This window comes from Rattus norvegicus, chromosome 2, assembly GCF_021556685.1.
Source record: "Rattus norvegicus strain SHRSP/BbbUtx chromosome 2, alternate assembly SHRSP_T2T, whole genome shotgun sequence".
NCBI classification, from domain to species: Eukaryota; Metazoa; Chordata; class Mammalia; order Rodentia; family Muridae; genus Rattus; species Rattus norvegicus.
In genome coordinates, this window is record NC_141535.1 from 46,271,037 (window position 1) to 46,297,288 (window position 26,252).

General features: G+C 41.7%; 2 protein-coding genes across 3 annotated transcripts in view; one reads left to right on the forward strand and one right to left on the reverse strand.

Moving 5' to 3' along the window:
* The window catches only part of Mtrex (Mtr4 exosome RNA helicase), a 60,311-nt gene extending 49,843 nt beyond the window's left edge, over positions 1-10,468 (reverse strand). Inside the window, 4 exon segments of the mRNA NM_001034093.1 lie at positions 189-251; positions 3,878-3,944; positions 5,101-5,238; positions 10,090-10,468. Of these exon segments, the coding sequence (NP_001029265.1) occupies positions 189-251; positions 3,878-3,944; positions 5,101-5,238; positions 10,090-10,223 (402 nt within the window). The 5' untranslated portion in view covers positions 10,224-10,468.
* A 71-nt stretch (positions 10,469-10,539) lies between these two features.
* The window catches only part of Dhx29 (DExH-box helicase 29), a 45,798-nt gene continuing 30,085 nt past the window's right edge, over positions 10,540-26,252 (forward strand). Inside the window, exons 1-8 of one of the 2 annotated variants that reach the window (XM_087613489.1) lie at positions 10,540-10,835; positions 15,870-15,943; positions 17,199-17,312; positions 18,680-18,809; positions 19,230-19,375; positions 20,302-20,430; positions 23,746-23,872; positions 25,026-25,184. In XM_087613489.1, coding sequence (XP_087469615.1) covers positions 10,655-10,835; positions 15,870-15,943; positions 17,199-17,312; positions 18,680-18,809; positions 19,230-19,375; positions 20,302-20,430; positions 23,746-23,872; positions 25,026-25,184 — 1,060 coding nt within the window. In that variant the 5' untranslated portion in view covers positions 10,540-10,654. 2 annotated transcript variants of the gene reach the window in all.

Consider the following 26,252-nt stretch of genomic DNA (forward strand, 5'->3'; position numbering starts at 1 on the left):
GTCTTTGGGGACAGTGATAGACAGTTTTAAACCTATCCCGGCACCATAGTTTTCGGCCTGGCTCCTCACCCCCCTCTCACTGCTATTTAGATTTCCTCACAGCACACAAACAAGTACATTTAAAAATCTCATTGAAATGTTTTGTTTTTCTGGATCCTACAAAACCTCCCAGAAAGTAAAATACAGACCTTTGCTGCCTTCCCAACTCGAGGCTTAAGTGGTATATAATCCTCATCTGCAGGAAGAGCGACCTGATGCCACAATTCAAGGAGAAAACGAGATATGACCATTAAAACTCTGTGGACTCCAAACCCAATGATGGTTTAGAGAATAAAAATGATCAACATGTTAGTCTTACATGCTAGAAAATCAGCTGACTATGCGAACAAGGGAAAAAGTAAGTTACAACATTCAAAACCCTCTTAGCGCTGGCCTAAGGGCAATGTAACTGAAAGTGTGCACCAGTATTTTCCTGTAGAAAGTGGTCATTAAAATCTAAGACAGATCTACAACCCATCAAGTCTATCATCATCTTGCCCATACCTAATGTACGTACAATAATGGTGCTCAAAAAATCTAAAAAATACAAAATGGAAGAGCACCAATAAAACAAAAGTCTATGAAATTAAATGACATTCCCTATTACCAGATTCCCAAGTATAAGAAGTATTAATATCAGAAGGCTTGCTTCTAACTGTATAAGCATCTAACACTTGGCATATAAATAATCCACAGGTCACTTTAAGGAACAGGCAGAAATTAGGCAAAACTTCAATATCTAAAGGTAAAACTTCAGTAAAAATTAAATAGAAGAGGTTAAAAGCCCTTAATAATATTAAGAATAATCAGTAAGCTCATTATGATCAAGATAACATATTCAGTTTCAGGAAAGATTAGCTAAAAATTGACTATAATTTTAAAAAGTAAACTCATGATCCTATTTTAGCAAATCCTACTGGTGTGTGCTACCAAAGCCATGGAGCACAGAACAGCAGGCTCTGGACCAATCTGTGGGTCCCAAATCCTTTCACAGTGGTCACCTAGGACCATCGGAATACAATATTCACATTATGGTTCATAACAGTAGCAAAATTAGTTATGAAGTCATAATGAAAATAATTTCATGGTTAGGGCTCACCACAGCATAAGGAACTGTATTAAAGGGTCACAGCATTAGGAAGGCTGAGAACCACTGCTCTGAATTCCTTCTCTTTTTTGTAAAAGCAAGAGCATTGGACGGGATCTAAAATTAGTACTGAAAAAATTTAGCCATTAAATCTCACAGCCCCAAATGGGATGATTCCATCGAGGCCTTCTAAATCAACATGAATAAAGCTCGTATGAACTGAGACCGAAGCAGCATGCACAGGGCCCGCCCATAGGGGTCTGCACCAGGTCCTCTGAGCTTACATTATAGCTTCCAGTTGAGTGTTTCTATGGGACTCCTGAGTGTGTGGATGATTGTTCTGCCTTCTCTTAGGTTCTTTTCCCTCTGTTGCTTCGTCTTGTTCAACTTGGATGTGACAGTTTTTGTTTTGTCTATTTTATTTTGCTATATTTCTTTCTTTTTTTTTTTTTTTTTTTTTTTTGGTTCTTTTTTTCAGAGCTGGGGACGGAACCCAGGGCCTTGCGCTTCCTAGTCAAGCACTCTACCACTGAGCTAAATCCCCAACCCCATATATTTCTTAAATGAACGAATGAATGAAAAGAGGGAAAGAAGGGAAGGGAAGGGAGAAGGGAAGGGAAGGGAAAAGGAAAGGGAAGGGAAAAGGGAAGGGGAAAGGGAAGGGAAAAGGAAAGGGGAAGGGAAGGGAAAAGGGAAGGGAAAAGGAAAGGGGAAGGGAAGGGAAAAGGGAAGGGAAAAGGGAAGGGAAAAGGGAAGGGAAAAGGGAAGGGAAGGGAAAAGGGAAGGGAAGGGAAGGGAAGGGAAGGGAAACCTAGCCACTGGCATAAAGATTAACAATTAAACTGTTACTTTCCCTGCTGAGAGGAGAAAATCAGTTTTCTCCAATGGAATAACACTGAGTACAACAACTATCCATGGCAGGCCTCATGTTTAGGAGCAGATGACCAACATTTATTGACATCCAGTTTTTTTTTTGGGGGGGGGGTGTGGTGTGGTGTGTGTGCTTTTATTTGGTTACAGTTTGGTGTTTTGTTTTCTTGGTTACTGGAGCTTTGTTGTAATGGATTTTGTTAGATTTTTGAGAAAGAACTTAAAAGTTGGGTGAGTAGGGAGAGGAGAGGATCTGAGAAGACTTTAGAGGAGGGGAAGATGATCAAAGTATATTTACATTTAAAAATTGTTTTAAGTACTAAAAAATAGAATAAGAAAAAGGAAAAGAAGGTAACTTGGTACCACATGCCTTTAAGCCCAGTACTCAGGAGGAGAGGCAGGTGGATATCTGTGAGTTTGAGGCCAGCCTGGTCTACACAGTCAATTTTGAGACAGCCAGAGCTACAAGATAGACTCTGTCTCCAAAAACAACAATGGAACAAACCCAACATGGTACTGGCTCAAGGATACATGTAAACAGAACAGAGAATCTTAAAATAAACCTGCAGGTTTAGGTACCAGAATCATCTCTCCAGAAGGCTTTTGACAAAGGTTCTGTAGAGATGAGGTAAGGCACAACCAAGAACAGTGTCAGACCAATCACTGTTCACATAGCACAGATAATTCCTGTCCTCTCAGTGAGTATGACAGGACAGGTGGGCTTGCTACAGGGGTTTCCTCAAGCAACTACATGAAGGAAGACACAAGGCATATGATGAGGAAGTGACAAAATCAGGGAGTGGAGAGTGGGGAAAAAAAAAAACAAAAACAAAAACAAAACCATGGAGCACAGGAGCTTCCAGCTTCTTTAGGCAGGCTCTGGACTGTTAAAACAGAGCACTGGCCAGGGTCTAAAGTACTGAAAGTTACCTATCAAATGGCCACTGTATCTCACACACAGCATCATTTCTCAACAAACTTTAAACTGGTAAGCTTCTAAATGCACACAAATGCCATTTTTATTAATATAGAATTTTTCTCCACTCACTTGTTTGTAGACAGGATTTCTCTTTGTGGCTGCCCTGGAACTTGTCTTGGAACTGTTGACCAGGCTGGCTTTGACTTCATAAGAAATGTGCCTGCCTCTGTCTCCTAAGTGTTAGGATTAAAGACCACCACCCAGCAAGAATACTTTTAGTATTTATTACCATAAAAAGGCACATGTGCCTCAGTACAGTGAGGGGGTCAGCTCTCCTTCTACATGGGTCCAGAGATTGAACCCAGGTTGCCTAGTGTGCAGACCATGGTCTTTTAACCACTGAGCTATCTTGCAGGTCCACCCTGATATAAAAGTTTCATTGTAATGACCAAGGTTTAGTAGAATAAAATATAAATTGCATTCTACCCTATGTGTATATATTCTCACTTCTCTATGGATACTATAAGCCATCAGTGGTCATTATCCAGTAGCAATCTATTAATCACAGAGCATAACATGAAATAGCAGGTAAACTGCAAAACAGTGCATAACTTTGAAAATATGAGAATAAATAAGTCTTCAACACTAACCTTGTGCTCAGTAATTTCCCTCTTTTTTAATATAATCTTTATAGTTATCCCATGGAGGTAAATTTCATTGTTCTAAATTTGCAAATTAAATAGACAATATTCAAAGAGGTTAGAAAATTTACCCCAAATTATAGTTCAGAGAAATGCTGGGCTCCTCTCGGCGCTGTACAGCTCCCCCACCATTACACACATCCCACAGAAATGACTCGATCCCAGGCCTTCAATCCTAGCCAGCCTAGCCAGGAAGGAGGCAGTGCAGAGAACCAGCGTTTGTAATGCTGACCTAACCTACTGCAGGCTGTCCGTACTTACCTCGTGTGTACAGCCTTCAACTGTTTCAACCGACTGTACCTTGACTCTGGGCATCAGGTCCGCCAAGCTAAAAAAAAGTTATTAAATTGATATGAATTATTTTTAATAATTAGATCATAAGCCTATCTGTACTGGTAAACAAAATGACACTGCCCAAGTACAACACTGTAAATCCAAACTATTTTAGCTATTATAAATATTCAGAAGTCATGTGACTTCAGTGAGCTGAAAACTCGAAATGCTAAGATTACCTTTTGTTATAAATATGTAACAGACTATTACATAGATTATTCAACAAGCATCAGTTTAGCTCCACTATTTTGAATAAAAGCTTCCTCTTCAAAGTACTGTCACTACCTCAGAGCACAAAGCTGATTTAAGGTATAAACTAAACAAATTTAGATGTTGCTATAACTTATAGAACTATTCATCAGATCCTATACTACGCTGAACTAGGCTCTCTGAACTCTGAGAGAACAAAAGTATAAATAAGCTAGGTGTATGTCTATACTAGAGTCATTATTTTGTATTATTTTTCTGATATTTACTTTAAGACAATAAATATACTTTTAGTAAAAATCCAATCTAAATTACAATTATTTTGCAACCTATTGCAGTACTGTGCACATGGCACCATCTCAAGTTTTTCAGTTACACCTGTATCTGTTTCACCATTTATAATAGGTAGATATTTAGTAGCTATAATAGCTAGACCAGTTAAGGAAAATCAAAATTGTAAATAGCATGACTGTAGTGGCAACCAGGTCAACCAAAAATATTGGTATCAGGAATAAAAGCTCCAGCTTTAAGAATTTGAGAAATATGCATATCAGAAAATCTTTATTCAGAGACATCTATTGGTTTCACTTATTAAAAACAGCTTTTAGCATCCCAGCCATGGTACTACTTGTAGCAGTGAAAACCTAATCTCTTTTAATATTCATACAAACTTATCACTACCACTGGGTCAGTGTTACTCTTCATCATAAAACATCTATATGTAAAGAAACAATACCTTTTTCTCCTAAAAAAACAAGTCTTCAAATATTTTCCCAAAATAGGATTTTAAAATTTCAAAAGATAAATCATTCTTGCCTTCTATATTTAAACATATTTAATCAGCCGTCCTTTATTTTCATGCTTATAAAATTATAAAGTAACACAATTTTTAAAATGTCACACATCTATCAAATTAAAAGTAACTATGACTATAGAAATACTACCTTAAATCTTCATTAATTGAGTCTTCTATCCTGGGCTTCTTGCCAAAAATAGGTTCATCTGTGCCTTCAACATCTAGATCTCTCTTGTTTTTCCCACTACTGGCTGGTTCTGACTGTAATCTGGTATCCAGTCGTTTCCTGAAAAAAGCAAACAGTTTAGGAAAAACCTCCGCAGTATCAGTTCCAATTTTAAAGTAACTCCACATTATTTAATATATTATATATACTTAGCAAAGTCATCTTTTAAATAAATGACCTTTGAGGCTGGAGAGATGGCTCAGTGGTTAAGAGCACTGACTGCTCTTCCAGAGGTCCTGAGTTCAATTCCCAGCAACCACATGGTGGCTCGTAGCCATCTATAATAGGATCTGATGCCCTGTTCTGGTGTGTCTGAAGACAGTATACTTACATACATAAAGTAAATGAATGTTTAAAAATAAAATAAATAAATGACCTTCATAAATCAAAGCTGGCCAACTCTCAGAACGCTCTAACGTCATAACCAGTTAAGCTGAATATTATTCCTTATATATTTTGTATTTTCCTTGGATGTGTTGCTTTAAGATTCTAAAATTCTTACTATAAGGAAAAATTTTAAGTTTGTTGTTCCTTAAAACAGTTGAGATTTACAAAAAGACTGTTTGTAAACCTTTACAGCTTTCCTAACAGTATGATACTACTAACTGGAAAAAAAACTAATTGGAAGAAAAAAAGCAATTGTATGGTTAGATTTGAAATCAGGCATGGTGGAATGCAGAAATCACAGAAGGCTTAAGCGGAAGGATGTAAATTCAAGGGCAGCCTAGACTGCAGAGTGAGAACCTGTTTCAAAAGAGCCAAAATGACAGAACGCAAAAACTCTGAAGAAGTGACACTACATGATGCCTCTTAGCTTATCTATCTGTAGCTAACTCAATCGAATTTCTATCCACACTGAAAAAAATCAATTTCATGTAAATTTTAAATTTAGCTGCAAAGGCCAAAAATAAGCAAAATAGGGCTGGAGAGATGACCGAGCAGTTAGAGCAGCACTGGGAGCTCTTCCAAAAGACCCAGGTTCAATGCCCAGCACCCACATGGCAGCACACAACTCCTGTAACTTCGTCCCAGGATCCAGCGCCACCTTCTCACTTGACCGCATCATGCAGGTGAGTGGTACACAGACATAAATGAAAGCAAAGCACCATACACACAAAGTTTTACAAACTTAAATAAGATACAAAGTGAGGCCTGGAGCCACACACACACCTTCGATCCCAGGACTCACAGGCACATCTCTGAGTTTCAGAATAGCCTGGTCTACATAGTGAGGTCTATGCCAGCAAGGACTATGTAGAAACACTCTCATAAGTCAAAAAATAAGTGGATGGATAGACAGCTTCTATAAATTAAATGAGAAATTTATCTTCTGCTATTGTTACAGGATATAAAATTACTAAAATGTAAGCAGATTGAGTTCCACAAAAATTAAGAATTTAAATAAAAGGTATCATTAAAAGAGATGGGGGTAAGACAAATGCAGAAGGCAGTTAAACACCATTTAACTGAAAAGGCGTGTATCTAAAACTAGAGGGCTACAACCTCTCTTTTTATTTGTTTACTATTTTGAGGTAGGGGCACATGCATGTGGAGGTCAGGGGGCAATCTTCACAAGTCCCTTCTTTCCTTCCACCATGTGAATTCCAAGGAATGGAACTCAGGACATCAGGTTTGGCAGCAAGCACACCTGTACTAACTTGAGCCAACTTGCCAGTCCCAAATACATTTTTTTCTTCATTAAAAAAAAAAAAAAAAGATGTATTTTGTGTGTTTTGTTTGACTATATCTATGTATATCCCATGCAAGCCTAGTGTCTAGGGAGGCTAGGATTGTTCATATGATTAATACTTACTTATATGAGGTATAAGACCAAAGTTTTAAAAATATTTTTATTAATTCACTTTGAAATGGCAGTAAGACTAAATATTAACTTAACTTTGTGTGTATATGTATCCATGTGTCCAACGGCACACATGTATGTGTGCCTGTAGAAACTAGAAGTCAACAGCCTTTGCTTTTCTCAATCCTCTTCCATCTAATTTTTTTCAAGACTGGGCTTCTGACTGAAACTGAACTTCATTCAGTTACTCTGGCTGGCAAGCAAGTCTTATGCTGGGATTACGGACATGCACTGCTCTGCTGGATTTTTAGGTGGATCCTAAGGATATGAACTTGGTTCCTCATGGTAACCAATCTTCCAATGGAGCCATTTCCTTAGCCTCCTTTTTTTCATTTTCTTGAGCCAGGTCCCACATTGCAGCCTCGGACTCAAGACAATTCTCCTGCCTCAAACCTCAAGCGTTGGGATTATAGGCATGAAATGTTCCTCTTATGTTAAAACTATTACTGTCAAATACGACTATTATGTAATTGTAAAGAATGATGTAGAGCAGAACATAAATGACATTTATAATTGAAGTTGTTTAAAATCCTATATTAATTATATCAGTAGTGTATAACATTTAGTTTTTCAGAGAAAGACTCTCCAAGCAATTTGTAGTGGAAGAACTAAAAGCAATAGAATCAAATGGCAATGAGGACCTTAAGCACTAAATAGCACGTGCCACTGTAAGAAACTAGACTGTTTAGAGACATAGCTTACTCTAGCTCTATGGTAGTGAATCGAGACAACTTTACACTAGGGAGCAGTGAATCGAGACAACTTTACACTAGGGAGCATACAAGGTACAGCAACTGACGAGGTAGTTCTACACAGAATCTTATGGGAGGTGGGAAGGACGGAGAGATAGCCCAGCCTTTAAAAGCACTTGTTGCTCTTGCACAGGACCTAAGTTTGATTTCTAGCACCCATATGGTAGCTCATAATCACTGGTAACTACAGTTCCAGGGGATACAACAGGTACATCTGTGGTGCACATACATGCATGCATGCAGATAAAACAATCGAACACATAAGTAATCTTAGGAATAAAAAGTAACTTCACAACGAGCTCGGAGAGCTCTCACTGACTTAAGACTGTAGTTCAAAGAGCAGAATAACAGAACAAGGTTCAGACACACAAGTCTGAGGACCTGAGGCTGAGAATCCTTTCAAATGTAAAAAGATTAAGATTAAAAACACCCAGATGTGGTGATTTCCACCTGTAATCCCAGCACTCCTACAGTGAAGATACAAGGCAGAGACGACAGTTGGCTAGAAGCTCACCTATGCAGTGCTACAGCTGAACTCTGAGATCTTGACTCAAAACAGGATGGAATGAAAAGCTGTCTCCTGCCCTCCTCATGTACTCTGAGGCAAGATGTGCCCACTTCTCTCTCTCTCTCTCTCTCTCTCTCTCTCTCTCTCTCTCACACACACACACACACACACACACACACACACACACACACACACACACACACGGAAACCCCTCCAAGAGATGGAGAAAGCAGGTAGCCTGGGCGGAAGGCTAAGGGGGTTGGAGCACTACGAAGGAACCTCAGAGATCCAGACAGTGTGTGCCCAATTGTGCTATGGTTTAGTGCTTCATTTACACAAAGAGAAGCACAGGGCAGGAGGGAGGGGAAGGAGGTGTGCACAACTCATCTTCCTGACACTGGGAAGCAGCCAGGTGTGGCCGTGCATACCTACAATTCCAGGCACGTCTCCATAAGGACAAGGCCAATAATGGCTGCACAGTAAGACCCTGTCTCAAAACAAACTGATATGCAAGCAAACATGAAACTTGCCTTTTCTTTATGAACTGTATTTCAAGGTGAAAATGAACAGCTACAAGAACACTACAACACTGACCACAACCAAGTTGGACAGGAAAGGGTTTATTTCGGCGTATGTGTTTACAATTCACCATCCAGAAAAGCTAAAGCGGAAACTTGGAGGCTGAGACTGAAGCAGAGACCACAGAGAAATGCTGCTCCTGGGCTGCTTCAGCTCCGCTAACCAGTGCAGGCTCGCCTGCCCAGAGAAGGTACAAGCCATAGTGCACTGGGCCCTCCCACATAACCTAGCAGTTAAGAAAATGCTCCCACAGGCCAATCTGGTGAAGGAAATTCCTCAAGTAGAGAACCCAAGGTAACTTTGACAATAAGGAGGGAATTTTGTGCCTTCTTTGTGTGGTGCCCAACAAGTCTTGTCTCCGTGCTCTGTGCCCCACTGTGCTGGGATTAAAGTGCTCACACAGCTATGCCCAACTTTTTATGTAGGCACCGGAGAATAGAAACTAGCTCTTCATCGCACAGAAAGCTGTCTTATCCACTGGCCATGTCCTCAGCCCTAGCGGGCTTTTTTTTTTTTTTTTTTTAAGGCTGGATTCCAGGTAAGAAGCTGAAAGAAATAACGTTTTTAAACCAGTACTTTGCAACTACTAATGTAATAACGGACTGAAGCAATCCTCAAGTGTGAGACGCTAATGAGAGAGCAAACTAGTTTGAGTGTAGGGGCACTCCGGTAATTCCAACACTAAGGAACTGAAATAAGAGAATATCAAATTCAAGGACTGCCTAACGTACTTAGAGAGATCCTGAATCTAATTATTTTTTTCTTGGTAAAAGCACAATTTGGGGATTAAATCTCTTCCTTCTGTAGCTATTTGCCTTCGCGGTTTAAAGGCTCTTTCCTCCACGTCTTCACCCTTGGTTCAGCTAGTTCCTAACTTTTAAAAGACTACGTGAGAGGTTTTGTGGATGACAAGCCTTCCGCCCCCAAGTAAAACCGTACCTAGCCTGCTAAGCTAGGACTACAGGGCAAGCGTGGCCTAAGGAAGTACAGCGGCAGGAACTCACGCTGTCTGCAGACACGCGCGACTGCCCAGACCGTACTCCCCCAAACTAACGTTTTCTCTCTCCCCAACTTTTTTTTTTCTCAATCTCCTTCGCCTCTTGGCTCCATTCAAACATTTTCTGTGCTCCTCGTCTGAGTCGTATTTCCTTCACTGGCACCAAAGACAAGAAAAATAAACAAACAAAAAACAGCTCGGAAGTCTTCCTTACCCGGCCTTGTCTGCAGGCCCCGGTGGCCCCTTCCATTTATCTTTCTCCTTTTCTTTGTCTTTCTTGGTTCCCGCTGCAGTGGTCGAATCATCCTCGAAAACGCTGAAAAGCTCATCCCCGAAAGCGTCCGCCATCTTTCGGAACTCTAAGACTGAATCTCCCTCCTACCCAAGAGGCCCCGGGATCGCACCTACAGTGACGCCAAATAGGGACTCTACGGTGGCCCGCAGGAATCAAAAGTGAGCAAGCCTTAAGGCCTGAGTAACTTTTCTCCTTCTCGTCTGCGTCTTGTTCCTTTTCTTTTTAGACCACTGCGAGTCCGGCAGTTCAATGACTAAAAACTTAGCGACAAGTGGCGCACGACGGCAGACATGCCGCCTGATCCCGGGAGCCAAGAGGCGGAGTCTGATGAAACGGACCAATTGAGCCTGAGCGCCAGCCGTGGAGCCCGGATGGAGGAGGCTGGGTGGAGGCGTGGGAGCCGGCAAACGTGAAGAGCTCTCCGGCTTCTGCTGTGCGGCAGCCGGGATCTGGATCTGGAAGACTACTCTCCAACAGCTGAAATATGGGCGGCAAAAATAAGAAACACAAGGCGCCGGGAGCTGCGGCGATGCGGGCCGCGGTGTCTGCTTCCAGAGCCAGAAGTGCAGAGGCCGGAGCTGTTGGGGAAGCCCAGAGCAAGAAGCCGGTGGCCAGGCCGGCGCCTGCTGTCCCCACTAGCGCCCGGGAGCCCCGAGTCAAGCAAGGTACGCTGTGGCCCAGTGCCCAGCCTTCTGCCCTCAGACCCTGCTCCTTGTCTAGCAAAGACTAGCAACATCTGTGCTGATGAGAGCCAAACTTAGTCATCTTCCACACCTGAGCAGCTAGCTGTCTGTGGAGTGGCCTTGTAGATCGACCTAAGGGCCTGTGGCCATTAAAGTTACGAAAGTAACTCTGTTACAGCATGGCATCACCTTTCTAACTCGCTCTTTTTCTCATTCTAAGAACAAAGTCATGACATGTGCTGTTGTTCGGCAGGAATCCACTCTGAGCTGTCAGAACAGCTACTCCGCTAATTCAGAGTTGTAAGTGAAACGCTTCTGGCTTGATACAGCTCTGTATTCTGTCAGATCTTCGTGTCTTCTTCAGCAGCTATGCAGTATCCTTGTATGTTCCAGAAAAGTCCGTGTTTCCTAAGAATAAAAGCACTGTACACATTGGACACTGGATTCATTTACCGTAAAACTCCTGTGTTTACCCTGCAGATTGACTTGATAACTTGAAGGTGATTAGTTCCGGCCACTATTTTGGCTAGTTTCAAAAACATCAAGATTATATGCTGCTTTGTTCTGTTTGCTTGCAGTTCTTTTTGTGCTCTGTCAACAAAAACCTGCAAGCATATGTGTTTATTGATACACAAATACCAAACATCTGATTGGTGCTATAAAGACCAATAAAATGGAAACCTGGACAGCTTAGGAATCTAATTTACTAACCACACAAACAGACATGCTTTATAGTCGTTAAGCTGAGAGAGAGAGAGAGAGTGTGCACCAGCCGCAGGAACTTGTCTTGTTTTTGTAAGAAATCATGAAAAGTGACAGTTGGGCTGAAATCAGAGGCTGTCTAGAAATTAATCCTGTAAAGCATGATAGAAATAACATTCCAGAGATCTTGCGTTAAAAAGCTTGGAGCATTGTGGATAGAGGAGGGAAAATATGAAACCGGAGAAATAAGCTAGTAGCACACTTCCTCCTAGAAAATAATCCTTTGTAAATGCAAATTATTAGACTTGTATTGTCAGGTATGACACATTCCCCCTGAGTATTCTATGTAGTCCCGCTTCAGACCATGATCTTTTTCTTTTCCTACCTCCACTGAATTCTTTCAAGTTTCTGACAGTCATCTGTTGTTGTATTTGTCTTCCCTTTCCTCCAGTCCTAAGATGTTAACTTTTTCAAGGTGTCTGTCCTTGACAGTGTACTTCTCTTTTACAGCCCTTGCTAGAGAGTTCCCTAGTACCATGACTTCTGTCTTTGCTATTGTATTGTCCATGACTCGCAGTCTTGTAGATGACTTCTGAATTGACAGTTCTTGTACTGGCTTTGTTTCCAAGCTCAAGACAGCCATTTCAGCCTTTTCTTACACCGCAGCTCGCTCGTGCTCCTGTGCGTGTGTGTGTGTCCTGTTTATTCCAGATCAGAGTACTTTTAGCATACATTTATTTTGTGTATAGTACACGTATACACATGTATATGTAAGAGGACTCGTTAGAGTCAGTTCTCTCTACCACCTGGGTTCTGGGGATCAAACCCCAGTCATTGGGCTTCACAGCGAGCTTCTTTATAACCTGGGCCATCTCACCAGCCTTTCAAATTATTTTGATGCTTTCGTTTGCTTACAACCTGTGACCAAGCCCTGTTTAATCTTAACATACCCTATGGCTTTTCATGTCTTTTACTTCCTTGTTTAGGTGTCCCCATGAAACACCAGCAAAGCCTCTTAGTGGGTCCCCAGAGCTTTGCTCCTCTCTCCTCCAGTCAGTCCAATGTGATGACAAATTGATCTTTCAGAATCCCAGCTTTGATTGATCACTTTCATGTTCTTCCATTGCATCCTTATTGATCACTCTAAAACCCAAACCATTCAGCTAGCAAAGAAGTCTGGTGTCTTCTCAGTCACTTTTCAGCTGTTGTAAATCTGCTGTCTTCATGGTTCCAAAAAGAACTTGACTTTCTGCCACATTGTGTCTTTTTTCCCTTGAATGGAATGTCCTCTGTACCTAAAACCATCTACTACAACTCTATACCACTCATTTAAGATATCAGTTCTTTTTCTTAATTCTTCCTGACCACCATAGTTCATGTGTCATGACTGTTTATTTCAGTCCTTTTGATAGTCAAGTCTGCCCTTATGTGAGGAGTTATATATTTCATATAGCCTATGAAACTATAGTGTATAACCTAAACTATAAAATGTAAAATACATAGTATATATAGTGTGTATATGTATAGTATATAGTAGGATATGTATTAACATCTCTAAGTAATTAGTCTAATGCTGTTTTTTATGCAAAAAAAATCCTTGGATAAACAACTACGAGTCAAAAGAGTTATTAAAATCAATAAATCAAAAGGGGGAAGATCTTCCAGATTCGCACAACTTACGGAACAAAACATTTTAGGAGAGACAGAAAACAGGGACTTGGTAAAAATCGAATGGGATGAGACTTCTGTTTTGGTTTGAAGTAGAGATGGCTTTCCATAGAAAACATTGACACTGGGATGAAGCAAGCTATTAGAATTCTTGGAGACAATATTGAAGCAGAGGAAACAAGAAGCACAAACACTACCACCATCACCAACAGATGTGGCAGATGTAGGACAAATGTGTGGCAGGAGCCTGGGAAGTGAGGGCTGGTTACACAGCGTTACACAATGAAGACACTCAGTGCTCTGCACCATAAATGATTAGATGTAAACCAGCACCAGCATCTGCACTTGCTGACAGGTCCTGGCCACGCAGGCTGCTTTTCTTCACTCACGCTCTTAGCACTCTGTGCCTTCTGTTCACAGATGATCCTGGTAATTCATTAGTTGCTTTTGTTACTCCCTGGAAGATGAGTGCCATGAGACATTTCAGAACAGCCCCAACTGTCTGAGTGATAAGGGGGACACATTAGCGCCATTGGTGGATATGAAAAATAACACTATGTAAAAGAAACAGGCTCTAAAAAGTATTAAACAGTATGGAAGTGATTCTGGAGCATGCTCTGTAGACTAGTCTGACCTTGAATTCGGAGATCCACCTCTAATCTCTGCCTCACGAGAGCTGGGATTAAAGGTATGCACCACCACCATTGCCTGGCTTCACACATAGTGTTTAATAGTTTATAGTGGCTGCCCAAGCAGATTAAGGCTCCAGATGTGTAAGATTCGTTACATAAACCCATGTGTATCCAAGCCACAGCACCAAGAAGAAAGAGATTTTCAAAATTGTAAAATATATTTCATTTGTGGAAAACCTATTTTGCTAAAGTTTTATTTATATGAACATACAGTCTTATTTTGAATGACTAATGAATAAAATTGACTTTAATTTGTACTATGATAAATCAATAGTTTTAATCCATGTAAATAATAATTAAAAAAATCCTGGTTCTTCCATAATTTTTAAGAGTAAAGGAGTCATTAGCTGGACCTGTTGGTGGAAGCCTATATATTTCCTGGTGCTCAGAGGCAGGGGACTGACAAGTTTAAGGCCAACCTGAACTAAATATGAGTTAAAGGTTATCCTGAACCATTTAGTGAACCTTTCTCAGGAGCTGGCAGGATGGCTCAGCAGGTAAAGGCACTGGCTGCCAAACCTGAGTTTGAGTATCAGATCCCACAAGGTAGAAGGAGAACACTAGCCCCTGCAAGTTGTCCTATGCCCTCCTGTGTGCGCTGAGCACGTTGTCCCAGGCACATGTGCCATGGTGGGAGAGCATGGCAGCAGGCAGTGAAAGTGTGGGGGTAGGAGCAGGAAGCTGACTGTTCACATTTTCATGACCATGGGAAGCAAAGAGAAAACACAAGAAGATGGGCAAGACTAAAAGACCTCAAAGCCCACTCCCAGCTATGTGCTTCCACCAGCAAGTGTCCATATCCTAAAGGTTCCATAATTTCCCCCAAACAGCATCTGGGAAATAAGTGTTCAAATATGTGAGCCCGTGGGAGACATTTCTCATGCAAACTACCACAGTGTGTTATTAAAACAACAAGAAAATACGAAGTTTGGAGGGTAACATGTTCGGGGAGATAAGAAGGGGAGTTGGGGGGGCCAAAATGGGAGTGTGTATATGATCACATCTCATTATATACATGTATGAAATTCTCGGTTTAAAATTAGGATGGATTATGACTTAAATCCCAGAGAGAGAGCACATACCTTAATTTTGGACTTCTAGCCTTTGAAACTGAAGAGACAGACAGACTTCTCTAGTATACAGCCATCAAGTGTGTGTGATTTGTTATGACAGTCTGTAGAAGCTAGTACAGCATCCTGGACCGAGGCCAAGGTGAAAAGATGATTCCTCTCTCCCACCTGTCTCTCCACTCAGCATCTCCTTTCAAGGGAAGAACATTTTCTTATCAGATTTGACCATCTTCTGGAAAGTTCCCAATAAGGCTGGTTAGGTGTCAGAATAAGAACATTCCAGCCATAGGTGGTGGAGGTGGTGGTGGTGGTGGTGGTGGTGGAGGAGGAGGAGGTAGTGAAGTTTGAGGTGGTGGTGCACACCTTTAATCCTAGCACTGGGGAGGCAAAGCCAGGTGGATCTCTAAGTTAGAGATCAGCCTGGTCTACAGAGTGAGTTCCGAGACAGCGAGGACTAGACAGAGAAACCCTGTCTCAAAAAACAAACAAACAAACAAAAAGAATAAGAACATCTATTAAGAAATGTGATAATGGGGTTGGGGATTTAGCTCAGTGGTAGAGCGCTTGCCTAGCAAGCGCAAGGCCCTGGGTTCAGTCCCCAGCTCTGAAAAAAAAAAAAAAAAAAAAAAAGAAATGTGATAATGAAGATATTTGACATCAAAGATATTTAAAAAAAAACTTTAGTCCCCCTTAAAGAATGCTAATCAAGAGGCAAAATATTTTGGGGGACTTGAGTAAGTATTTTTGGGATCTTAAGTTCTTTGGTAAAGTTAAAGGGAAAAAACTAAAGTCAGATTTGCTCTTTAGGAACCTGTAGAGACAGATTAATCTGGTACAGTGAATGCTAATCATTAAATTTCCCATTTGTTGTCTATTATATACAGGCCCAAAAATTTATAGTTTTAATTCTGCAAATGATTCCGGTGGCTCTGCAAATCTGGACAAATCTATTTTGAAAGTGAGTAAACAAGGTTTTGCTTTGTTTCAGGAAATATTCTCATGAAAGTAAAACAACAGAGGCTTGTCAGCAGTTAAGACTTGCTGCTCTTGCAGAGGACCCAGCCCGTCTTTCCAGCACTTACGTCAAACACAACTGCCTGTGACTCCAGTGTCAGCAGGTCCAGTGCCACCTCCTGGTCTCTGCCAGTACTCACATGTACATGACATATACCTCACACACACATACACACAAACATACAGTCACACACATGCACACACACACACTCAACATACTCACACACTTACACACACATGCACACACACACACTCTCACATACACACACACACATACACACACATGCACACACACACTCTCACATACACACGCACGCACGCACAGATGAATGAATAAATCTTAATTAAAGTTATGGTTTTGGGTAAAAAGAAAATTATAGGATATTAAATTTTTTATAGATACCCTAGCTACTAAGTAGATGTAAGTCAAACACATGCTGAGAACTTCTAAGAAATTGAGAAAAGTTTGTGTGATGTCCTTCATGATTTACAAGTCAATTTCTTGGTGCTGCTATTAGCATTGAATGTGCTTTCTGAGAGCATTGCATGCTGGATGACAGCTTTTGTCTATATATCCTCCTGGACCTGACTGAATTCCTGCAGGATGTGTAGGCTCACTCAACACCATCTAGTTAAGTAACAAAGGAAAGTTAATTTTTGTTGGTAAAACACTTGTATGCTATCCAGTTAAAACTGGCTAAACAGTAGGAGATAAATGACTAGTTGAAAAAATAGGAAACAAAGTGGGAGCCAAAAGAGTGTGACCTGTGTCACTCGGTAGATGATTGTGACTTTACCTCGGCGTGTCCTTTGTTAGTGTGCAGTCCTGGAGGCTGTTTGTTTGGGCTTCTTTACCTACAGCAGGTCTCTAGGTCGGAACCTAAGGATCCTAACTGGACAAGGCGAGGCGTGGTACTCTTGGCCCTGGCTACACAAGAGTGACCTCAGTGGGCCCTGAGAGGCTTTTATAAGACGGGTTTGTTCCCTTGCTTTATGTGATGTGGTTTTCATATCGTATCTCTTCTTACGTGTGTTACAGCAGTGTGGCCAAATGCACAGTAATCGGAAAAAGCAAGCTAATCTCTGTGTGTCCTTTTAGCTAAAAACTTGGCACTGTATGGGGGGGAATATAAAAACCTGTATGATTTGCACTTGTTTTTGATAATTTAGTTCCTAATAAGCTTTCTCAATGTCAACAGGTGGTGATTAATAATAAGCTAGAGCAAAGAATTATCGGAGTGATCAATGAGCATAAAAAGCAGAACAATGACAGGGGAGTGATTTCTGGAAGACTGTCTGCTAAAAAGTTACAGGTATTTCCCCCAGCGCCTTCCATGCCTGAGGTGGGGTCCCTCCGTGCCCCATGCTGCAATCCCTGCTTTACTCGGTCATTGTCCCTCTGTGGGCATCGGATCTAGGGGCTTGTGCACTTGCTAGGGACGACTTAGAGGCAGCCCTAAATATGGATAGAAGTGGACTCTTCAGCCTTCTGTCGGGGTCCCCTAGCTGGTTTCTAACTGCAAGCACAGGGAGGGAGTTAATCATGCACATACCTGAGTCACACTCCCAAGCTGCGGCACCGTCTGCCTGTGTGTTAAGCACCAGGCCATGCTCTGACAAGATAATCCCACAAGGTGAATGCAATCGATCTTTTCAAATGACTGACTTGAGACTTGGGAAAACGGTAGGTTACAACATCACGTTATGAAGTATAAAGTTAGAAAATATCAGAATGAGCAGAATCCGAATTTGAAACCAGTAAATAGTATGCTATAGAAGTGCATTTAAATGCTTTATACAGAGATGTTTGCTAAAACATTAAAGAGAAAAATTCTAAACATTCGTATATAGAAAATATGAACTTAAATTTTGATATATCTACCCAAAGATATCGTTTACTATTATAAGTATTCACACACACACACACACACACACACACACACACACACACATACACACTATATTTGGGGGAGGGGATTCCTCTGTTTAGCCTTGGCTCCCCTGGAATTCCATAGACCAGACTGGCCTCTAATTTGCAGAGATCCACCTGTCTCTGCCCCCTGAGTGCTGGAATTAAAGGCAAGTATATGCCACCAATGCCTGATAACTATTAATATTATTAAGGAAAAATTCATGTCTGCTGATATTAAGTAGACATAAAACAAACATGTTGAGATTTTTGTGAGAGATTATGGAAAGACTAAGGAAGTTTCTAATAATCTGCTGGACCTGGTGGTAAACGCCTCTAATCCCAGTACTTGAGAGGCAGAGGCAAGTGGATCACTGTCAACCTTGCCTACTTAACAAATTCCAGGATAACCAGAGCTACATAATAAAAAGATCCTGTCTCAAAAAACTAGGGAAAAAAAATCTGTGCTTCCCAAATTCGTTATATAATGAGCATATTTAAATTTTAACTACAAGATGGGTTTTCCCTACTTTGCCAGCCTTCTTCTCTTTCTCTTTCTCTCTCATTTTGGGGATGTTAGAGATTGAGCCCAGAGTTTTTAGCAGGTTTAAAAATTACTCTCCCAATGAGCTAATAATGCTCAGCACGCCACAAAAAATGTTTTTGAAATTATACTGTACCCATTTCTGATTTAAAATGAATGAGAAAATGAGGTTAGGAATTTGCAAAAGGGTCATATTAGCAAATGTAACTTATGTTTCTCTTTGGCAGGATTTATACATGGCTCTGCAAGCATTTTCCTTTAAGACTAAGGATATTGAAGATGCGATGACCAATACACTCTTGCATGGAGGTGACCTTCATTCTGCCTTGGATTGGCTCTGCTTAAATCTTTCAGACGGTAAACAGGATTGTCATTAATTATTTCCCTCTCTAAAACAGGCTGTGTCTTCTGGATTTTTGGTTGAGAATTATGGCTGCCCTCACGTAAATAATAACTCAGCAGAAGGTTGTGGTTGTAACCCTGGGTAAGGACCTGAAGCACAGAAAGCTTTGGTAGATACAGCTGCAAAGCCAAGTGGAGCAGGGTAATATCTGTTTTAAAGAAAATATAGAGCTTAGTGAGTTAGAATAGATAGCAGCCTGAAGGGGGCTCGCTGTCATCTGATGAGGGCGCATGCTTCCATTCAATGTGTATAATCTGATTTCTCCTCGGACTTCTCTTAGAAGAGAAAGGATGACTGGGCTTGTGTATGTGCTTAAGTGTTTGTGTGGTTGGTTTAACACATGCATATTTGTTTTCAACACATTTTATTTTAAGATGCACTTCCTGAAGGATTCAGTCAAGAATTTGAAGAGCAACAACCTAAAAGTAGGCCAAAATTCCAGTCTGTACAAATACAGGCTACTCTTTCACCTCCTCTGCAGACGAAAACCAAAAGACAGGAGGAAGACCCTAAAATTAAGGTAATTAAAAACTGAATATTTTAGGAGTTGGAGAGATGTCTCAGTGATTAAGAAGATTTGCTGGGTTTTTAGAGGACTTGAATCCAGCTACAGCAGACGGTTCACAACTACCTGTAATTCCAGCACCGGAGAATCTGATAGCCTCTTCTAGTATCCACAGGCCCCAACTCACACGTGACTTGCACTCACACACATACACACTAGGCTGGGATTGGTGACACAAAGCTATAACTCCATCATTCGTAAGGCCGAGGCAGGAGGATCCCTATGGTAAGGCTGGCTTGCCTACCGAGACCCTGTCTCAACCAAGAGAGAGAGCAGATCATAGGGTTTTCACTGCTGTGAAGAGACCCTGACCACGCCAGGCCTTACAAAGGAAAGCGTTTAACTGGGGCTGGCTTATAGTTCAGAGGTTTAGTCTATTATCATCGTGGCAGGAAAATGGCAGCATCCAGGCAGGCCTGGTGCTGAATAAGAAGCCGAGAGTTCTACATCCGGATCTGCAGGCAGCAGGAAGAGACAGTGACACGGGACCTGGCTTGAGCTTCTGAAACCTCAAAGCCCCCCTCTAGTGACACACTTCCTCCAACAAAGTTACAAGTAACTCCAACAGGCTGTACACTTGTTTTAGAATGTTTAGTTTGTCCTTTGCTACATAACAGATAGCATGACTTTGGCCTTTGTTGTTGTTTTTTCGTATGTTTTTCAAGACAGGGTTTTTGTGTTTAGTCCTGCTATCCTGGAACTCAGAGACGGTCTCCACCTCCCAAGTGCTAGATTAAAGGCCTGTGCCACCACCGCCTGGTGACTTCTGCCGTGTTCATGTCTACTGCTCTGTACTATGACGAACTTACAAAAGAGGAGCTCAATAGTTTTAGTATGTTTTTTCTAACTCAGTTTTTAAGGTATTTGTCTTCTCTTTTTAGCCAAAAAAGGAAGAAAAAAGTATGGAGGTGAATATGAAAGAGTGGATTTTGAGATACGCCGAGCAGCAGAATGAAGAGGAAAAGAGCGAGGGTTCTAAAGGCTCGGAGGACGAGGACAAGTTTGACCCTGTGAGTAGAACTCTGAATCGGGCTCCAGCATCCTAGGTGTTAGGAGGCGCAAGGTTTAACCTTATTTCTTCTTTGTTTCTCTCACCTGTCAATTGAAGAAATAACTCTTGGAAATGAAGGTAAAGTAACAGAATAGCATATGGTAGAAGTTGACACATGGTAACTTGTGTTAGTGACATTTCTCCCGTGTTTAAAAAGTTAATGAAATATTTTAACATGACTGTTATGGGTAAATAAAATAGTGTTAAATTCTTTGAGCAACAGAAAAAAGGCAAGCATATTCCCATACAGAAAGAGCCAGTGGTCAGGAAAGAAAAATAGGTCTTTGAAGACAAAATAAGAACTGAGGCTGACTGTGTTAGTCAGCTCTCTACCACTGACAGAATTGCAAAGAGGTCAACTTCAGGGCCTGTAGTCAGGCAGATATTAGAATAGGGGTAGAAGAGCTGCTCACTCATGGTGGATAGAAGCAAAGAGACTGGAGTCTCGATAGCCCCTTTAAGGGCACACTCTCGTTTATGTAGCACCCCAGCTCCTACAGCTCACCACCAGAGGCTAATGACTAAGTCTTTAGCATGTGGGCCTCAAGATTCCAAACATCAACAGTGAAAAAGTCAAGTTACAAGAACAAAATGGAGCAGACAAAAAAAGTGTCTGTAGTGATATGAAGAACTTTTTTAAAGTGGATAGATACCTCAGAAAAATGATTCGAGTGGCCTATAAACATGTTAAAATAATTCAAAGTTACTAGCCATGAAAATGGAAAATTGTTATGAGATACCAGTATGGGTTAGCCAAAATTGAAAGCTCGGGAGTCCCAAGGTTAAGGGAGGATGTGGAGTGTACTGGGGTCTGCTGACTTCCTGTCACAAACTTAAACGCACATTTACTGTCACTCTAGTTCTTCCTCAGGGGGAGGGTAAACATCTACCCCCTCTAGCTAACATCTCCGCTTAGTTTGCTTTCTGTTATATGACCAAAGCCAACTCGGGCAGGAAAGGCTTCTTCCAGTTTGCCGTCCATCATGGAGGAAGCTCAGGGCCTCAAGCTGGGCAGGAGCCTGATGGTGGGAAGGGAAATTGAAGCCATGGGGAAGCAAGGGGCTGCGGTGTTCTTTCCAGGTCCAATGACCTAACAGTTTCATAGACTGATGTTGATGCAAGAAGGGTGAAAACTTTCTATGTGATTGTTCACAGCCACTTTATTCACACTAACCCTGCCTGTGCTAGCCAAACGGATAAGGAAATTGTGGTAGAAGTTACACAAATTAGCACATTTTATATGATGGCTCCATTTGTGCAAAAGAAAAAATACTGTGCTCGTTCCTATGGACTAAGACTGGAAAGGAGGACAGCTGTTTTACATCAAGAATCAGCAGAAATCAGTGGTTTCTTTATCATGAAGGCTAAGGAACATTTCTTCAAGGAAATTACACAAATGGCCGATAAACCACGAAAAGATATTCCATATCATTAATTTCCAAATCACACCCTGAAGATGCCTCTGGCTCTTTGAGATAGCTGCTTCCAGAGCACACAGAATGGCTAGAACGTGGGGTAGGAACCTGGTGACTGGTAGGCGAATGTAAGCGCAGCCCTGGTGGAAATGACAGTTCTTTAAAGAACTGGAAGTAGAGTTACTGTGTGTATTAATTAGGGTTCTCTAAAGGAACAGATCTGATAAAATGAGTGTTCGTGTGTGTGTGGGGGGGGGGGGGTATTTATCAAGCTAGCTTACAGTGTGTAGTCCAGGAAGTCCAATAATGGCAGTCTCCCAACACAAAGGCTGAGAATCTGGTAATCGTTTACTCCCTAGGCTGCATGTCTCTGCAGCCCCAATCTGTCTGGGAGGATTCCTGAGGAGCTGTTGGTTTTCAGTCTGTTAGAATCCAGGAGCTCCTTTGAACCCTGGGCATAGCAACAGGGTGGACAGATCTGCCTTCAAGAGTAAGGCTGAGCAGGCAAAAAGCAGCTTCCTTCTTCCCTGTCCTTTTATGTGGGCTGCCACCGTATGGGCAGATTTAGGGGGAGGCCAGTCTTCCTCTTCAGATGATCTGATTAAGAAAGTCCCTCATGGGGCTCAGCAGTTAAGAGCACCTGCTGCTCTTCCAGGGGACCTGGGTTCAATTCCCAGCAACCACATGACAGCTCCTAACTGTCTATAACTCCAGTTCAGAGGATCTGACACCTCACTCAGACACATACGCAGGCAAAACCCCAGTACACATAAAAGCAAACTAAATCATTTATAAAAATAATACAATTTTTAAAAAAGAAGAAAAATTTCTTCACAGGAGTACCCAGCAGCTTGGGTTTGGTTGATTCCAGACGTTGTTCAGTTGGCATTCAGGATTAGTCATCACACCATACGACCCAACAATTCTCCTTCTGAGTATACACTGCAAAGACTTGAAGTCCGGTTCTGGGAAAATGTATCTGTACGCTGTATTCATAGCAATAGTAAAATGTGGATGCAATCTTGTGTCAACCAAAGGATAAGTCGGAAAGTAAAGAGTATGTATAAAGAAGGAAGGAAACTCCTGGTTCACAAGATAACTCTGGTGGGGCTTGAGGACCTTATGTTAGTAAGCTAAGCCAGTCACAAAAATCAAACCCTGTCTACATACATACATTAGGTACTTAGACTAGTCAGAGTCAGAGAGATGGAATGTAGAGTACTGTTTTCCGGGGGATGCTGGAGACTGAATTGGGCTGTTACCACGTACTGTGTGGGGCGCTCCATTTCTGCAGCGTATAAAATTAACTGGGCTGTGATCAGTCAGAATGACATGAATGTGTTACACAGCACCGAAGAGAAAAACAAAATGGAGGGATGGTTGTATCACACCCTAAAGAGGAAAGTGGGAAGGATTGGTGTGAATGTGTAGGTTTGAGGCAGAGTTGGCCTCCTAGCCATTAGACTTGCCGTGTGTCAGCACACAGAACAGCCAGTCCCAGAATAGGTAGCTGAGTTGTTCTGCTGTGGTGATAACCATTATATTTCACAGCAGCACCTGGGTGTGCCTCTCCTCCACATGCTGCTGGCTTCTAACCTGCTCCCCTCATTAACCTGGGAGACAACGGAGTTGAACTCTTTGCTCTGTGGCATTTGCTCAGGAGAGTTAGAGCCTGTGTTTTCTGAGTTTCCCTCCACCCTTTTATGTGTCTTGCATTTGTTTTATTTCTCTCTGGAAAGTTCTAGAAGTAGATTTGCTAAGTCTCAGGATCATAGATTTTTGACACAATGTAGTGGTCACACACATAAACTGTTCTTAGATTTTTTTTAACTTTATTTTCATCATTTTACTTGGAAAAGAACCAAAGGTACTTGAACCTTGCAGCCAGACTTCTGGACGCAAAGGAGCAAGCAGCTGCCTTCAAAGTAGAAAAAAACAAGCAAGGCCAGAAAGAGGCTCAAGAGAAAATAAGAAAGTTTCAAAGAGGTAAGAACCCTTTCACTGTTTACTTGTAGAATCGTGTCTGTGTCTGTACTTTCCTAACAGTTTAGACTGAAGACTGATTAACGTTTTAATATAGCAAGCCAGATGACAGATGCTGTTGTGGACTTTACAGTCTCTGCTACAGCCTCCCCAGGGCTCCAACATAAAGGAGCCATATCAGCTTAAAAAGTGAGGGAGTATGCAATAATCAAACACTAGCCTATATAGTCGTGTACTTTCCAGGTCACCAAATACAGTGCATATGTGTCTGGTCTGTTCCTGTGTGTGACATTTCATTGCCCATGTGTGCACATTCAGGAGCCAAGTGCCAATGTCTTCCTTTGTGTTTGGATTTTTGGTGTTTTTTTTGGTGGTGGTAGTGGTGAGGTTTTGTTGTTTTGTTTTGTTTTGTTTTGTTTTGTTTCGTTTTGAGACGGAGTTTTCTCTATATACCTGTGGCTATCCTGAAACCGTGTAGACCAGGCAGCCTCAAACTCACAAAGACCCACCTGTCTGTGTCTCCCAAGTGCTGGGATTAAAGATGTGCCCCACAGTGCCTAGCTCGAAATTATTCTTTGAGACATGATCTCAAACATCAGGAGCTGGCCTTGGTTTTTATCTAGACTGACTGGCAACAAGCCTCTGGGACCCACCACTCCACACACCTCTCCCAAGCTCTAGGGTTACAGATGTACCCTGTTGGCAGCCATAGGCAGGTGGGCACTGGGGGTTTGAGGTCAGATCTTTTCAGCCACTGGCTATCTATCTCCCTAGCACTTTTTTTTTTTTATATAAATAATTGTAAACTAATCTGTGCTAGCTCACGAAGGATACAGAAAAGGCAGTGTAGGTCATAGTTTGCTGATCCTAGAATTATAATGAAAATGCAATTTCCTTTCAATAAAGAAATGTAAATGCAATCTTATGTGTACGTTTTTCTAATGAAAGTGTTTACTTTTTAGTCTATAATTACTAATTCTTTTTAGTATGCATTATGAAAGTTAATAAATTGCACTTGGTGTCTAGCATAGATTCCAAGGAAGAATTATTAAGTACCAGGTTATAAAAGGAAAAGAAGGCTTGCTTTTAAACTATAGTTGCAAAGTACAAACCATGAAAAGCAAATATATAAAAGTAAACATTTTTCTCTTGGTAGAAATGGAAACTCTGGAAGACCATCCAATATTCAACCCAGCCATAAAGATTTCACATCAACAGAATGAGAGGAAAAAGGCCCCTCTAGCCACAGACGGTGAAAGTGCTTTAAACTTTAACTTATTTGAAAAGCCTGCAGCTGCTACTGAAGAAGAGAAAGGTAAAATTAGGGGAAGAGGGCTGTTCATTGCTTTGCATTTTGGCGAGCGTCTTCATCTGACAGTAGAGCTGTGCTTTGGTGGGGTTTCCCTTAGGTGACAGTATGATGATACGTTTGGAGCGGTTTGTCTCTGCAGAGATGTTAGGCAAGCCTTGGCTCGTGTGTGGGTCTGCTTGCGGGTGTGTGCACAGGAGCGTTGAGGAGGCCAAAGGGTGTGGATGCTCTAGAGCTGGAGTTAGGGCAGCTGTGAGCTGCTCCACGTGGGTTCTGGGAACCAAACTCAGGCCCTCTGCAGGGCAGTACACGCCCTTAACCACCGTGAGCTCAGACTGGCCTTTGGGCATGTCTGTAAGGGGTTCTCTTCACTGACAACTGACTTAGGAGGGCCCGGCCCACTGTGAGGGCACCATTCTCTCACAGGTGGTCCGTGGCTATGTAAGAAAGCTAGCTAAGCATGAGGCAGAGGTGAGCCACCATTGTCCTCCTCCAGGGTTTCTTCCATGTTTCCTTGGATGTGAGAAGATTCCTGGCCTGACTTCTCTCAGTGATGGCCTATGACCTGGGAACTGTAAGCCAAATGACCCTTTCTTCCCAACATTGTCTTTAATCAGAGTGCTTTTTGAAAACAGAGAGCAAACTAGGACATTGTCTTTCTGGGAAATATGAACAAGAGTTAATGTAAATGCAAGTTCTCTGTTTAAATCTTTTTTATTTGTTACTTCTGTGGTTTTCAATCTTGGAGATCAAACCCAGGGCCCGGCACACTGAGGCAAGTGTTGTGTGGGAGCCGTGTCCCCAGCTTCTCCAGTGAAGCACCCTCAGCGACATCAGCTACAAGCCCTTTACTGCATTTGAGAGCTTTTGCATTCAGAGTCCCTTGTATCTTTCCCCTTTGTTTTCCAGTGTTCTAGCTACTTGAGTCCTTACATCTGTCATTTGACAGTTCCATTCCTTTGCCAGCTTGCTACCCCTAGGGCCAGGGCACAACTCAAACAATACTATTTCCTGACACCCTAAGTTCTCCATGACCCCGAGATGTGAGTGAGCGTACATTTCTGTTTATTCCTG